The 14446-nt window shown below is 37.0% G+C and overlaps 2 protein-coding genes and 1 long non-coding RNA gene across 5 annotated transcripts; 1 reads left to right on the forward strand and 2 right to left on the reverse strand.

Moving 5' to 3' along the window:
* Positions 1-3881: 3881 nt before the first annotated feature.
* On the forward strand, positions 3882-6598 carry LOC140751373 (uncharacterized). 3 transcript variants are annotated; one of them, XR_012103306.1, is made up of 5 exons: positions 3882-4036; positions 4769-4801; positions 5262-5337; positions 5607-5738; positions 6466-6598. It is a non-coding gene; the product is annotated as an uncharacterized LOC140751373 (long non-coding RNA). The 3 variants fall into 3 exon arrangements; XR_012103307.1 differs by having other exon boundaries at positions 5262-5273; XR_012103308.1 differs by having other exon boundaries at positions 3885-4036; positions 4751-4801.
* Positions 6599-7660: 1062 nt separating this feature from the next.
* Positions 7661-8871, reverse strand: LOC140751361 (uncharacterized). Its single transcript, XM_073085266.1, has one exon. It carries the CDS (start codon positions 8568-8570, stop codon positions 7749-7751), a length of 822 nt encoding a protein of 273 aa, XP_072941367.1. The 5' UTR covers positions 8571-8871; the 3' UTR covers positions 7661-7748.
* A 3255-nt stretch (positions 8872-12126) lies between these two features.
* On the reverse strand, positions 12127-14131 carry LOC140751321 (uncharacterized). The gene has a single exon (XM_073085232.1). The coding sequence runs from the start codon at positions 13873-13875 to the stop codon at positions 12955-12957; it is 921 nt and encodes a 306-aa protein (XP_072941333.1). The 5' UTR covers positions 13876-14131; the 3' UTR covers positions 12127-12954.
* Positions 14132-14446: the final 315 nt, after the last annotated feature.

A 14446-nucleotide genomic window follows, 5' to 3' on the forward strand; every position in this document is an offset into this window, starting at 1 on the left:
TAATTGTTGTTACACAAATTTTGAGTACTTACTGTCAAATTTGCTTTATTTTTCAGGATGTGCAAAACGTAAGTATTCAATTGGAAACCAATCTGGAACAAAAATCTGGAATAAAGGTCAAATTTACTTATTATGTACTCTTAGAAATGAAATATTAGAATAAAAAAAAGATTAACTTTATCACAAATAATCACAAAACTTGACAAAATGCTTATTAAAAATTTGCACATATTTAATTCTAAACGTTAATAAAAATAATTACTTCAAATATTAACAATTTAACGAAAACAATAAATCGGTATAAAATCGGGCAGAGTTTCCGTGTTCAGTTCAACGTCTGACGAACAAAAAACTCGGCGCTTGCTCTTCCTCGGGTTATAAAGCCGTAAAGGTGGGGTGATGTGACGTCACGTTCGGAATACCCTCTTCAGTTTTCCAAGAGTACTTACTCAATTATTTTATAACATATTGTCATTACATTTCTCTTATTTACTTGCTTATTAAATTCATTTTGTAAAGGGGAGGGGGATAATATATCTCTTGACTTATTCGTTTGTTTATCTTACTAGTAGGTACTCACTGAAAGTTACTAATCTATGATGAAAGTATAGTCCGTGTCTAGCAAACATCTAGCATCATCTAGTCTGCTCTAAAGTTGTTGCGCGCAGATGTACTCAGCGAGCCAATGCGGTCGAACACACCACCACCACTACAAGCATATACCCCGAAGTAACAGTAAGGACACACTAACGCAGCTAATGTACCTGTGGGCGAGAGCGGGCAGCGGACGGGTTTGTCCCGCTAATATCTACAATTTGCTGTTGCGACGCGACTCGTTTCTACATTCAGAGCGGACGAGAAGTTTGGCGCGGACTCTTTTTTTATAATATTGGAGTAGCAGACGAGCATGCAGTCCACCTGATGGCATGTGGCTACTGCCGCCCATGGACATCTGTAATCAACCCCAGATAGGATTAGATATTCCTATCTGAGGTCGGCCACAGATGCGCCGCTACCCCTTAGGACTAAGCTGGAACGCCTCGGAAAAGTCTGTCTCCCTTACTACACCCTTCAAACTGGAACACAGCAGCGCCTAACGTTGCTGTTATAAGTTAAGTTACTCTATTCGCATATTTTAACGCTTCATTTATGAAAGTACAAGAGCTTAATGCATTATCCAGACGTTGCCGCGCGAAGACGGGTCGGTTCAAGCGATGCAGGGCCGGCGACCGGCGGTACAGCGTGCGGCAGTCGCGCTGTCGGCAGCGACGTTGTTCGAAGCGGCGGCGATCTTGCTCTAGGCGACCCAAGTATGACTATGCGGCAGTTTGACAGAACGATTGCATTAATATGCGTCGTGTTCCCATTATTGTACAGTTGTCAAGGATTTCATTATTTCAACCACTTTTAAAGCAGTATCTGTATTATAGTCCGGGCCAAGCTGCTAGTCAGCTCTGAATTGTTGCGAGTAGGTGTAGTCACACAATTTGCTATGGCGACACGATTCATCTCTATATTCAGAGCGGGCTAGCAGTTTTACGCGGCCTATAAAAATGTCTCGAGCTTTAAAATTGCAGTATTACCTTCAACTCTGTTTTTCTCTCCTAAATTTTGTGCTCTTGCTTTCGTCCATTTTTAAACTGTGTAGTTTCTTCCCCTTTTGTTTATTATTTTTTCAAATTACATGTTAAATTACAAAAAAAAAAAAACATAAAATTACACTTCATTTTATATATTAGTCTTAAACTATTATTTACTAGTTTTTGCCCGCGGCTTCGCCCGCGTTTAAAAGAAAACAATATGACATACCAACATACATAAAATTGAAAATTCGTAAAATAATCGATTTCTTTGGTCCAAAAGATCGATTCTCCGATTAATCGATCTTAGATCGCCATCCCTAGTTCCCGTGGGATTTCCGGGATAAAAACTATCCTATGTCCTTTATCGGGTCTCAGACTATCTTTGAACAAAATTTTATTAAAATCGGTTCAGTGGTTTGGGCGTGAAGAAGAGACAACCAGACAGACAGACAGACAGACAGACAGAGTTACTTTCGGATTTATAGTATGTATTAGTAAGGATAAGGATTTGCACCCTCCCTATTCTTTTAATTCATCCCCTCTTTAATTCCTCACCCTAAGGTTGCCTGGAAGAAATCGCTGTTTTACTGACAAGGCTGCCTTTTTTATCGTTCAAAATTGTATGCTTTTATTTTGTTTTACTGTTGGGTACAATAAAGAGTATTATTATTTATTTTGCGTAACTATTTATATTCTATTAATCTTCATCGACAGATACAACTGGCGTTGTCGGTCTCGCTCGGGCCGCTTCAAGATCTGCCGGTATTGCGACCGGCGATACAAGCTGCGTCGGCGATCTCCGTCTTAAATTATATCCGGTGTCGTGGTAAAGTAAAATGATGTGTTCATTACTTAAATGTATCATTTATTGCTTTTGTGCTTATTGATTCAGCCTAATCTAAAATCCAACTCTTTCGTTAGGGTTTCGTACCCAAGTAAAAACGTAACCCTGTTACTAAGAATCCGTTGTCTGTCCATCTGTCACAGGGCTCTATCTCCTGAACCCTAATAGATAAGACACTTGAAATTTTACAGAGTATGTATAAAGGTAGCCGTTATAACAACAAATACTAAAAATATATAAAAAATTGAAAGTAAATGGGGGTCGCCATACAAGAAACCGCTATTTCTCGACGTTTTTCGTTTTATCAATTGAACCGTAATCAATGACATTTTATAGATCAATGACCGTAATAGGTAGACAGTTCATATTTTTACAATGTATTTACTTTAGTGGCTGCTATAATAACAAACACTAAAAATAAAAAAAAATATTAATTAAGTCGTGACATCCCCTAACGAATGCATGAAATTCTGAGCTTATATTAAGGAAAATAAGGGAATATGCTTCGCCTCACACACATGTATATTATTAATCACAGCTCAACTTGCAATAAAGCTAGAGGTAGTAAGATTAATTGAGGCTGCTAGAACCTGAGTGGCTTAACTGCATTTTAAAGACATGACCTATCTGTATTTTCGTAATTTAAAAATATTGCACACTTTTACTTTTCTCCATATTGTTAATCATTTTTTTTGTAGTTAGGCTACTCTGGTTCTAACAGCCTCAATCATTCCCGCAAAGAGAGTCTTCTTTATAATGATTCAGAATTATTTCATTTTTTTCAGGTCCAATTGTTTCGTCCCGTGTTGTACATTGTTTTCGTGGAATGTTTTGGTCCTTTTACGAATAAATGCATTTTATAAATATTTTATAACTGTTATTTTATTCATTTTCATACCTAAAGCCATTTTTAAACCCTTCCACACTTGATCTTGGGATAGTTCTCCGGGGTAGCGGCGCATTTCTAATTGATCTGAGGTATCCAATCTTATCTGCGATTGGTAGCAGATGGTCATGGGCGGCAGTAGCTGATCTTTAGGTGCACTACTTGCTCGTCTACTACTAAAATACAAATAACTCCTCCTAATAATCTCGCACTGGGATTTTAATGTTATTATTGCCATGGACAGACTTCTGGATGCCATGGACAGACCCAGATTTCTAAATAAATAATTCAGTAGTATCAAATCAGTTAAATGCAGCGCTTCCGTCCCAGGCTGTATGGAGCGGAGTTTATAGGCGTTTCTACCCCTGAAGACTAAATTCCCTCATGTGTCCCTCCCTTAACAAACCCCACACTGAAATGGAGTATGGTGATGGCGCCTTCGAAGTCCAACTACGCAGGATTCTTTATCTCCTTTATCCTTTTGCTATAGCCAAACCAACACCAAAAATTGCTATAAAGAGTCATGGAAACACGAAACTCTTTTCTCTTCTCTATGACTAAAAGAAAATTCACCGTCACGTTTGAAATAAGAACGTTAAATAGAAAACTTGACACATTTTATTTGTAAGTCATCAGATCCAGAGTACTTTTAAGAAAATTATGAAGTTTTTTAAGTGAAATTGAAACCCTCAAATACAGTTTTATACGTATCCTTACTTAAACGTGAGTATTATACTTAACAGTGATATATCGTAATGATATGGATATGTTCTACTATGGCCTGGAACGACAATCTAGGCACGAACGTCTAAAGCCGGCTACAGACTCACGAGAAGTCTCGCCGAGAAATTGCGCGAGAACCGAGAAGGCACCTACACTCATGCGACCTTTACATACACAGCAACATACAATGTGGTGGTCGCACTGACACCGAAGGAGAATGTAATACCTTTTCTCGCCCGAGAAACTCTTTGAAGCGGGCAAAAATACCGACACCGATCGGAGAACAGGCAAGCGCAAGAACGAAAAGGCGAGAAAGCTATCATATTCACGCTTCTCGGGTGTTCTCGGCGTGAGTCTGTAGCAGGCGTAAGGTGTTAGAAGTAATTACGTCAAGAGGACTGCTTGTTTGAGTTGTTTAAAAATGGTCTCAATGAGCGCAATGAGATTCAATCCGTAAAGTGCTGGACTATGAGTGAAACCCCTTTCACTCTGAGAGGGGACACGTGCCTGGCAGTAGGACAGAATTGGTTTAACGATGACGTGCCTGATTTGAACCCTAGACCTCTTGAATGAGTGACTGTAATTCTTTCTACTAGGGTATCATTGCCATTAAATTTGATGTCACTAATTTTTTTAACTTAAATGGATATCAGCCACTCGTATTCTTCCGTTCAACTCATTTTATTTAAGTAACAACTTAATACCTTTTTGAAGTTTTAACGTATTTTTCAGACAAAATATGGCAAGATGTCGCCGGAAACGGAAGTATGTGCTATTTTATTGTCTTATACTTATCCAAAAGCCTATTAATTTATCAATTTTCTCGTGAATCCATTAAATAACATGGATCTATTAACAAAATATCCATCCATTTGTCAATACTATCCATTTGACTATCTATCAAATTAATCTGCCCTTCTTTATATAATTCATCAACTTTATCTATATATGTGTATTGATTGGTATAGTCCGCGCCAAACTGCTAGTCCGCTCTGAATATAGAAATGAATCGCGTCGCCATAGCAAATTGTATGACATTACACCTGCTCGCAACGACTTCAGAGCGGACTAGCAGTTTGGTGCGGATTATAACAAGATCAATTTAAATAATGTATAAGTCAGTTACCATGTTACATGTTCATTACAAAATAAACCAAAATAATAATATAAAATATCTATATAATAAAAAATATCTTGCTTATTTAAAATTGTTGTTATTTTTCAGAATGTGCAAGACGTAAGTATTGAATTGGAGCTCAAGTATAAATGTGACTGTAAGGTTTGATAAGAAAATAAGTCAGGTAAGTCAGATTTAATCCAATCATCACCTGTCATGGCGATGACAACATAATATAAAACCAACTGAATTTGTCATATTTTGCCTAAAAAGTTAAATTTCCTGCAAAAAGAGAATGAATAATTTCGACCGATATAATACAAAACTGCTTATTGTAATATTATAAAAACAATCTTACTTTGATGAGATCGTGGTACGAAATATCAATGTATGATTAAAATAATATTGTTTTAAGAGATGGTAGTACTAGTAACACCCTTGGACTTATTACAGTCGCTGCCGCACGAAACAGGGCCGGTTCAAGCGATGCAGGACTGGTGACCGGCGGTACAGCGTGCGGCAGTCGCGCTGCCGGCAGCGACGCTGCTCGAGGCGACGGCGGCGATGTTGCTCTAGGCGACCTAAGTATGCAAATTAGTTTGAAGCAATTTGTGTTTCTTCTCGTAAAATAACTTTAATACAAGGACTGTTATCATTTGACTGCTGTGCATCGAAAAGAGTGCGAATATGCCTTTCTCCATCAATATTAGTTGTACTACGTAGCGAATAATTTCGATATCTGAAATTAATGTTTGGCAAAGGGAAATCTCCTGCCGGGCTAGGTGATTATGCCCGGGGAGCGGCCGTGCTCAGACAGTCTCAGTTCGGAGCTTATATATATGCAAGATGTTTGGAAAACTTCGATAGCGTGATTCAGAATACTCGTGGCGCCTTCTCTTGTCGAGTAGCGGGAGGTCGCCACAAATGTTTATAAACGGTCAATTTATAAACAATTGTTAAAAAAATAAATTTATAAATAACAAGAGTACTGTGAAGTGTAAAATAATTGTCATTATTCTCATTGATATACCACTAGTAACAACTTAGATAGGTTACTAATCTGCGCTTTTTGGTGGCACTTGTCGAGAAATGCACACCACGAAACTGTTCGTGGTGCAAGTAACATGTCTAAAACTAAATGAATGCTTAAAAAAGAGGTAAACTTAGTTCGCACAATTAACCTTTATTTCATGTGCCAATTTTCGAACGTGTATGACCTATCTACGTTATTATGTCAATGATTATTCTCATTAATGATTGTTACTTAATTATTTAATTATTGTGTCTTGATAAATATACTTTGATGTGGCAGATACAACTGGCGCTGTCGGTCTCGCTCGGGTCGCTTCAAGGTCTGTCGGTATTGCGACCGGCGATACAAATTGCGCGGGCGATCTGCATCTTAAATTGTATTGGGTGTCTTGGTAAGAAATTTCCTGTCATGTAGATCTATATTAGAATCTATCAATTGAATATAAAATCTCTCTAATCTAAAAAGAGTAAGTGACTGAATTTGATTCACGCACTTCGAAGCTAGACGTAGAGTTGGGGCCATTCACAGTTTCATAAAAAAAAAATATTACTTTTTATTAGAATTCCGTATGTGGTTCGACTCCGGCGGCACCACCGCCAAACCTATTTCTGCCTAAACAGCTGCGTTAAGCGCTGCTGTGTTCTAGTTTGAAGGGTGTGCAAGGGCGATATACTTTTCTGAGGCGTTCCAGCTTAGTCCTCAGGGGTAGCAGCGTATCTGTGGCCGACCAGTGGTAGGAATATGTAATCATATCTGGAGTTGATTACAAATGTCCATGAGCGGCAGTAGCCACTTACCACCAGACTAAATGCTCGTCTGCTGCCCCTATATTATGAATTAATAAAAAAATATACCTACTTATATTTTATTAATTTTGAATTATTTTGTTACTTTCAGGTTCAGTTGTTTCGTCTCGTCTTGTACAAAGTGTTCGTGGATTTTTTTGGTCTTTTTACAAGTAAATATATTTTGCAAATATTTCATATATTTTATTTAATCTGACTTCCAAACTACTTCATGTATTGATAACGGAGGTTTTGACTAAAACGTTATTTAATTTTTTTTTGTAATTAAAAGGCTGTGCGATTTTTGGGTAGATCCCTGAAGATATCCAGAATGGAGAATCTGTTTATAGTTTTGCCTTATAAAAGCAGTGTTAAGCGCTGCTGTGTTTTGGTGTGACAGGTGTGGTGAGGGATAAACTTTTCCGAGGCATTCCAGCTTAGTCCTCAGGCGTAGCTGCGCAAATGTGACCGACTTACTTTGTCGACACATAAACATGCAGTAAGTAGGTATACCTAGTCCGTGTAAAACTGCTAGTCCGTTCTGAATATAGAAATGAATCGCGTCGCCATAGCAAATTGTATGACTACACCTGCTTGCAACAACTTCAAAGCGGATTAGCAGTTTGGCGGGGTCTATACTTATGTTATAATATTTTTTATAGGTAATGAATGATTTAAAAAGCTTGTAGCACATGAAAAAGTTATATTTTAGTATAGGTTACAAACAGATTACATTTGTTTTTACATTTTCAAATGATATGGTATGCAAAAAATCGCTTAAAAATCCTTGTCCCACATGAAACCACTGAGTAAAAACTTTCGTTTGAACAGCGACGCGAAGACGTTCTTTCCATTATGCGGCCCGCTCGCTCCGAGGCAAACTATTAACGGCATTAGATGATCAGCATCTCTCAACGGCTGACAATCCAATGCTTGAGGCGCCTTTTCCCATTCCAACATCCTCTCTTTATCCTCCTTACCAGTACAAACTTCGTTTAAAAACTTATCGAACATTTCATTCACAATTACACCATCATTTTCAACCCGAGTTTGCCTAAACATTTTCATGTTGTGAAAAGACATGCCTGAACCGAGTATAGCTATACCATCTTCCCTGAACTTATACAAAACTTTCCCTATGTCAAAATGTTCACGCGCATTTTGATTCCTCAAAATGGACACTTGAATTATTGGTATTTTCGCGGCGGGGTCTATTAACATCATTGGGATGAACACTCCGTGGTCCCAGCCTCTGTTATGGTCTAATACGGATTTAATTCCAGCCTCTTGAAATGCAGAATGTATCTTGCGCGCCAAAACTGGATCGCCCGGCGCGTTATGTTTATACGTGTAAGTTTCCGGCGGGAAATTAGAATAATCGTACAACATATCGTGGTGTTCCGATGCCGATATGACAACACAATCCTCTTCTCTGTGCGCCGTGACTACGATTATAGCTTTTAATTGGTCTAGTTTTATCAATTGGCACACATTTCTCAATGCGTTTGCCATCTCTCGGTCACTTTCCACTCCAAGGACGGGATTCGGACCGCCGCCATGATTGACAAATAATGAAGGCGCGAAATAACTTTCACTCATGATCACAGATTAAAAGTTTTTATTAAAAAGTAACACGACTGCAATGCACGAACGATCGTTTGGAACTAAGTATATTTTTATTGTAAACGTGATTCATAATCAGTCATTATGTCTGCTCTTGTAAAGCAAAGGTCACACTGCCTTTGAATATTGACAACGATACCTACATAACTGCGCTACTGTAGGATTATATATTGCATTGACACATTGTTTATACTATAATCGCGTACTATTTTTGAAGTCACCATCTGAAATTATCAATTGTAGTCGTAAAAGACTGATTCTCCGTCCTTAAAAGTTTATTAGCATTCTACCGTTCTCTGACTAATTACTTATCAAAGCTACCATTATTAATTATAATCAATATTATAGTAGAAGATCCGAAGCTAAATCGAACTGGACCGAGCTGATAATAGAATGAAACTCATTTTATAACGAAATTAGTACATTGGGTAATACATTAAAAATGGGTTTGCTAAAAAAATCCTGGACAGGATAATTTTAATTATTTTTTGAAAAATTAATTTTCATTTTGCAGACAACCCTATATCAACGTGTTCACAATAAAACAGCGCTTCTACTGATATAAAATTTAATCTATTATCATCATGAGTGAAAGTAGTTGCCAGCGAAATACCTGTTTATACCTGACAACCCAGTAGTTCGTCCACGTAAATAATAGGCAACCCAAAGCCTGCACATTCTGTATGTTTTTAACATTCACTCAGAATAGAATTTTCTTATTATGTTGATGTTGCAAAATTTAATTTTCAATTAAATTTTAATTTTCAAAAAATAATTAAAATTATCCTGTCCAGGATTTTTTTTAGCAAACCCATTTTTAATGTATTACCCAATGTACTAATTTCATTATAAAATGAGTTTCATTCTATTATCAGCTCGGTCCAGTTCGATTTAGCTTCGGATCTTAGACCATTAACTATTTTTGGTCTAGCAAAGTTTAATTTGACAATTATTGCATAGTAAAATTGTCAAATTTCATAATCTGGTAAGTAAATATTACACGTAAGTAAATTTGCTTATCTATACACGCAGGTATTTATGATCAATCTAATATTTTGTCTACATAATTCGATATTTGGTGGGAAAAACTTAAATAGACTGTAATAAGGTATTGTATTTATAACGTGCGATAATATTGTGTACTCGTCCTAAGAATTGAAGTCGTTATCAAATACCTATATATTTACCATTGTCATGTACACAAATGTGTGCCTACAGGGTACGAACTAAGGTCATTTAATGACGCAATGCAAATTTTTATGCACCTGCTATGCATCAATAAAATATAGTCCGCGTAAAACTGCCAGTCCGCTCTGAATATAGAAATGAATGGCGTCGCCATAGCAAATTGTATGACTATACCTGCTCGCAACAACTTCAGAGCGGACTAGCAGTTTGGCGCGGACTATATCAAATTACAAAGCAAGCTTTATCATCAATAACAAAAATATAGTAAACGCTTTCGACGCTCACACCCTCACAATAGGATTCCGTGTATCGTCGCTGCTATGAACTCACACAAAGATGAAAACATACATAATATGAACTCACACATAGGTATTTCAATTCATCATTCAGATATCTGTCTGGCCGGGGATCGAACCCGGACTCCCTTGGCGCGTCAGACCGGTATGGTGAGCGCTCCGCCACGCGGGTCGTCAAATAATATCATTTCAAAAAATTCTAAAATTAATAAAGAGGCAAAAATATTTCAATAAGTAAGCTTTGTGGTAAATAAAGATTGTTTTCCAATTTTGTACCTTATCATAAACTAATCTGTAGACATTGAGAACAATTCATGTTGAGTGTGAAACGAGACACAATATGCTTTTGTAAGACTGACAACGCACTGAGTAAGTGGTTTCAAGCGCCCATATCTTTAACCAACTTTATGTAGAGCCCCTGTACTACCTTCCGATCTCAGATACATTAACTCTCCTAAGGACTGAATTGGTTGCTCCATGTTTTTTTTATAATATATGAGAGTAACAGACGAGTATGCAGTCCACCTGATGGTAAGTGGCTACTGCCGCCCATGGATATCTGTAATCAACCCTAGATAGGATTACCTGAGATCGGCCTATCCCTGAGGACTAAGCTGGACCGCCTGGGAAGAGTCTCCCTTACCCTTCAAACCAGAACAGAGCAGCGCTTAACTCTGCTGTTATTAGGCAGAAATATGTAAGTGTTCAAAATTATGAATTTACTGGAATACTCTCCAATCGCAAAAACTGCTTCTGCTTGAAAGAAATACATGTGGCGATTAAAACCCCTGCGTCACGCGTACCAAATGATAACACACTTTTACGTATCACTTTACCACGGGAATGTGGTATAAATAGGCAGTATAGTAGTATAGATACGTGAAATCATTTTGCAAATAAAACACTATTACAGTTTAACAGGAAAATTGTCTACTTTACCTACAACCGAATTTAAAATGAGCACAGACAGGTAAAAATCGCGCATCTACATTTTATCCTTGTAACAGAAACATGAAAATCTATTGTAAGTAGGCATTGATTAAATTTAAATTATTACGACCTGCTTTATCACACGCTAACTTTCCGTTTGAAAATGTTTGAAATATAGGACGCCTCTATCCTCGATAGATTCCTCTATCCACCCCACTAGGATTTCCTATGGGTGTCATTTACACACAGACAAATGAAACACCCAGAAATCTAAATTCGTCGTTTAGATATGTCTAGCCAGGGATCGAACCCGGGACCCTTTGCGCGTCAACCCGGTACAGTGACCGATCCGCCAAGCGAGTCGTCACAAGTACTTTCTTTTACGCCCTATAAATAATAATAAATCTATCAAATGTTTATCTACCAAAGATCGAAGTTTGACAATATCTGCCTTAAAAATGTTCAATTTTGATCTTTGCTAGACATTCGATAGATTATTTAAACTGGCGTTAGACCCGAAAGGCAAGGACTCCATACTAGAAATAGACAATTTTTTTCTTACGCAAAATTTGGTTTAAATTCAATAACGACTGTTAACGCTTAATCCTTACTAATATTATAAATCCGAAAGTAACTCTGTCTGTCTGTCTGTCTGGTTGTCTCTTCTTCACGCCTAAACCACTGAACCGATTTTAATGAAATTTTGCACAAAGATAGTCTGAGACCCGAGAAAGGACATAGGATAGTTTTTATCCCGGAAATCCCATGGGAACTAGGGAGGCCGATCTAAGATCGATTAATCGCAGAATCGATCTTTTGGACCAAAAAAAAATCGATTATTTTCATATCATAATCGATTATATGTCATATTATTTTCTTTTAAACGCGGGCGAAGCCGCGGGCAAAAACTTGTTAAACCATAAGAACAAAATTTGAAAATTTCTGCCTACTAGAATTTTTCAATATCGATTTTCGTTAGGCAAAATTATTATATTAAACATTAGACAGATTTTTATTAAAAATAAAGTAAATATAATGTATATTTTCTTCATTTTAAAGACCTTTTACATAATTATCTGTTTCAAGGATCTTAAACTTATAAAATAAAACAAAAAGTATTAGTGTAACAACATATTCTTTTTTGTCTATTTTAGACATAATGTACTTAAATTTTGTAACTCTGTATATATTGTAGTTACGTAAAACTATTATAGAATATATTATTAGATATTCAGAACATTAATATTAATATCATTTAAATAGCAAATATTAAGCAAATATACATACAAATTTAAACCGTTGCACTATTTTTTTTAAGGCACCAAACATCACATTTTATAGAATACAAGTGGCGAATAAATCTACAGTCAATCTATTGTTAAATAATAACAACTGTAATCAACCCTAAGTTATAGTCCGCACCAAACTGCTAGTCCGCTCTGAAGTTGTTGCGAGCAGGTGTAGTCATACAATTTGCTATGGCGACGCAATTCATTTCTATATTCAGAGCGGACTAGCAGTTTTATGCAGACTATACTAGGACTTAAGCTTTGATGAGTAAAATAGAAAGATACTTCACTGCCTTGAAATTCGATGCAGCCAAAAAATGCTGATTTGTCATTTATTTTTTGAATTCTTGACGAAAAAAAACACACATTTTTAAGGAAAATGTAAGTATAAGTACCTAATACTACGTAATTTACGTAATAAATAAATATTTCAAACATTTTAGGGACATTTTATCAAGGAGACAGCACAATTTTATTTTTGCAACAATTTCAATTCTCAAAAAGGTTTACACTTTCTTGTTAGGAGTGATCTATCTATAAATTTTTCTCATCTAAGGGAGTTGTTGGAATGCTTTGTATCTAACCAAACCAGCTGGCAGTCAAAATCCATATTAATATTTTAGACATAAGGATTGCTATTCATTCATATAAGGATTGCTATTCATTTTTCCAAATAAACCCACTTAATCTAAAGGTTCCACTCATATCCCAGTTGAAAATACGTTCCCCTGGTCCCTTGCCACCAGCTCCAGCTATAACGATTAAGGGCATGAAGTGTTCCGCTGCCCTTGGAGGATGTGCCTCGTCAGCGCCAGGCTGGGCTCTCCATGCCACCAGTTCTGCCCGTCTCTTATCATCGTCACTTGTACAGGCTTGATTGAGAAACTCGTCAAAGTCAGCGTTAACAACCGTTCTACTGTTTCTTCCATACATGAATTCTCTCATGTTGTGGTAGGACATACCAGAGCCGATAATAGCCACTCCTTCCTTCCGGAACGTGTGTAAGACTTTACCGAGCTGGTAGTGGGTCTCTGGGTCCTGGTGGGAGAGGACGGATACCTGTACGATCGGTATGTCTGCGGCTGGGTTGATCAACATCATTGGAACGAAGACGCCGTGGTCCCAGCCCCGCTTTGGGTCTAATTTCGAGTCTACACCAACTTTCTTCAGCTCACTCTGAATTCGCTTCGCTAACTCCGGATTTCCGGGCGCGTCGTACTTGTACCTGTAGGACTCTGGCGGGAAACCGTAGTAATCGAAGTATAGATCGTGTTTCTCTCCGGACGAAATAGTAACTTTGTTTTCTTCCCAATGCGCGGTAACTAAAATAATAGCTTTCACATTTTTGAAATCTACGTGCTTTTTCACCTCGTCGCGTAAGAATTTCGTCAAGCCAGCGTGATCCTTGTCTCCGAGGAGCGGCATCGGGCCACCGCCATGGTTTACGAAAAGAGCGGGAGCGACCACAGCCATTCTAACACTACTGCTGAAGTATTTTATTATGTTCATAGACACAAATGACATAAACACTATGAACGCGACTTGGATAAGGACCGTTAGTGTGTTTAGAATCAGCATGAATGTGTTTTACTGTGCACGAAAACGATTAATCATCGCGGTTGCATGACCTTCTCTGTTTGATATGATTGGTTGATTTTATTTGTCTGATTGCACGTAGGTACTAGAATTTTCTCACACTTCATACAAATATAAGTTGTTACATAAACATACAATCAACGTTTAAGTTTTAATACTGTAAATAAAGAAATATTTAATAAATAAAGTTAAATCACTATCAGCTGATAATGACAAAAATAGTAACATGACAAATGACAATGACTAATGACATCAAATGATGCAATTTTAGCACAGATTAATAATCGTAGATTTTAGTAAACGTTAAAATTCATTAATTAAAAAATAAATCTTACTTTTATAACAACTTGAACACCATTTAAATAAGGGAATACATGATATATCTTCATTCTTAATTTCCTATTAATCTAGACCAAGGCTAGACCACATCTGTATAAACTTTTTTATATATCAAGTTTTTACTATAATTAACATCATATTTTAACAAAAAAACAATATAAAATGTACATTTTACAATCAGAGTATTAATAAAATTGATATGCCACGCACAAAT

The sequence above is a fragment of the Epargyreus clarus genome, unplaced genomic scaffold, assembly GCF_041222505.1.
Source record: "Epargyreus clarus isolate Ecla_fem2 unplaced genomic scaffold, WU_Ecla_fem_2.2 ptg000022l, whole genome shotgun sequence".
NCBI classification, from domain to species: domain Eukaryota; kingdom Metazoa; phylum Arthropoda; class Insecta; order Lepidoptera; family Hesperiidae; genus Epargyreus; species Epargyreus clarus.